This window comes from Hyperoodon ampullatus (assembly GCF_949752795.1).
Source record: "Hyperoodon ampullatus genome assembly, chromosome: 12".
Lineage (NCBI taxonomy): Eukaryota > Metazoa > Chordata > Mammalia > Artiodactyla > Ziphiidae > Hyperoodon > Hyperoodon ampullatus.
The window spans coordinates 8,661,460-8,662,715 of record NC_136925.1 but is presented as its reverse complement, the minus strand read 5'-3'; the positions used below and the strand labels follow the sequence as shown (position 1 = coordinate 8,662,715).

The following is a 1,256-nucleotide window of genomic DNA, read 5'->3' as shown; positions in this document are numbered from 1 at the left end:
CGGGAACCTCAGAACCTGGGGCCTACTGGGCTCATTCCAACATGGCGGGTGGGGAGGCCCCGCCCCAGGAGGCCAGCCCCGGCCACCTCTCACAGCCTTACTCCAGGGTCCCTAGGACCGAGGGCCGGCACTGCCAAGGAGTCTGGGGCACAGCCTGGACACAGAGGCCTCCCCGGGTGGGTGCTGGCCGAGGTGCTGTTGGTGGTTGCCCGGAGGGGATAGTTAGGGAGGGGTGAGGAGGGCTGCAGGGGAGGGAGCCAGGCCGCCTGCACAGGCAGGTCCAGGGCACCTGGTCATGAGGCCTCTCAACCTGCTTGTGCTGCTGGCGGTGCCGCTAGGCCACGGACTGGAGCATCCACTTGGTCTGGAACTTGCACAAGTAAGAGCCGTAAACCATGACTTCGGCGTCGTCCGAGGTTTCCAGACCCTTCATCTGGAGCATGACTGTGCCCACCTGCTCGACGAATGGGATTCGAGATCCGTCGGGGCCTGTTTAGGTGAGAAGATGAGCGCTCGGGCCCAGAAGGGCCGGGGCACCCGGGTCAGGACTGGGCTCACTCACCGAACACGGCTTCCAGAAGCCCCGTCTGGACCTGGAACACCTCGGGCTCCTTCAAGACTTCGGGAGTCCCCACCCAAGGTGGGATGTCGTTCCGCTTGGGCAGCTTCCCCATCTTCAGGGCGTCGAAACAAAACCCTGCCTGGAGCTGGGACCTAGACTGGGTGGAACGATGCTTCCGGCGGAAAGTTAAGTACCTGGGCGGGCCACGCCCCGCGCCCCTGGCCAACCCGCATCCAGGCCCCGCCCCGCCCCATCCAGGTCCCGCCCCCGGTCCTGCCCGGCAGTTCAATCCCGCACTCGCCACGCCCCGCACGCCGCGCGCCGCCTTGGTCTCCGGTTGACTGTCTAGGGCCCTTCCCAGCCCCACCTCCGGCTCCCGAGCGCGGGTGGGCCCAGCTGTCTCCGAGTTGACTCGGGCTCCCACCTGCTTTGACTCGTTTCCTCTGCACCAAAATCCCTTCACCTTGGGAGTGAGTGGGGAGACAGCGCTAGAAACCCTTGTTATTCTAGAAACAGTGGCTGGACCTGAACCTCGGCAAGCAGTACAGGTTTGGGGGTGCGACGGCCACCCAGCTGCCCAATCGAGTCCCTGCCTTCCCCGTTCCAAAGGAGGGTGTGTCTTCCCTTGGCCTAAGGGAGCCGGACCCCGGGACTTCACTGCAGGGCGACCCCTGCAACTTCAGGGATCTGAGGG

At 65.2% G+C, this 1,256-nt stretch overlaps 1 protein-coding gene across 1 annotated transcript; it reads right to left on the bottom strand.

The window, feature by feature from the left end:
- Window positions 1-334: 334 nt before the first annotated feature.
- LOC307061232 (developmental pluripotency-associated 5 protein-like) lies at window positions 335-674 on the bottom strand (the record flags this gene model as incomplete). Its single annotated transcript, XM_079716275.1, has 2 exons — window positions 335-489; window positions 563-674. The coding sequence occupies 2 exons, from the start codon at window positions 672-674 to the stop codon at window positions 335-337; spliced, it is 267 nt and encodes an 88-aa protein (XP_079572401.1).
- Window positions 675-1,256: the final 582 nt, after the last annotated feature.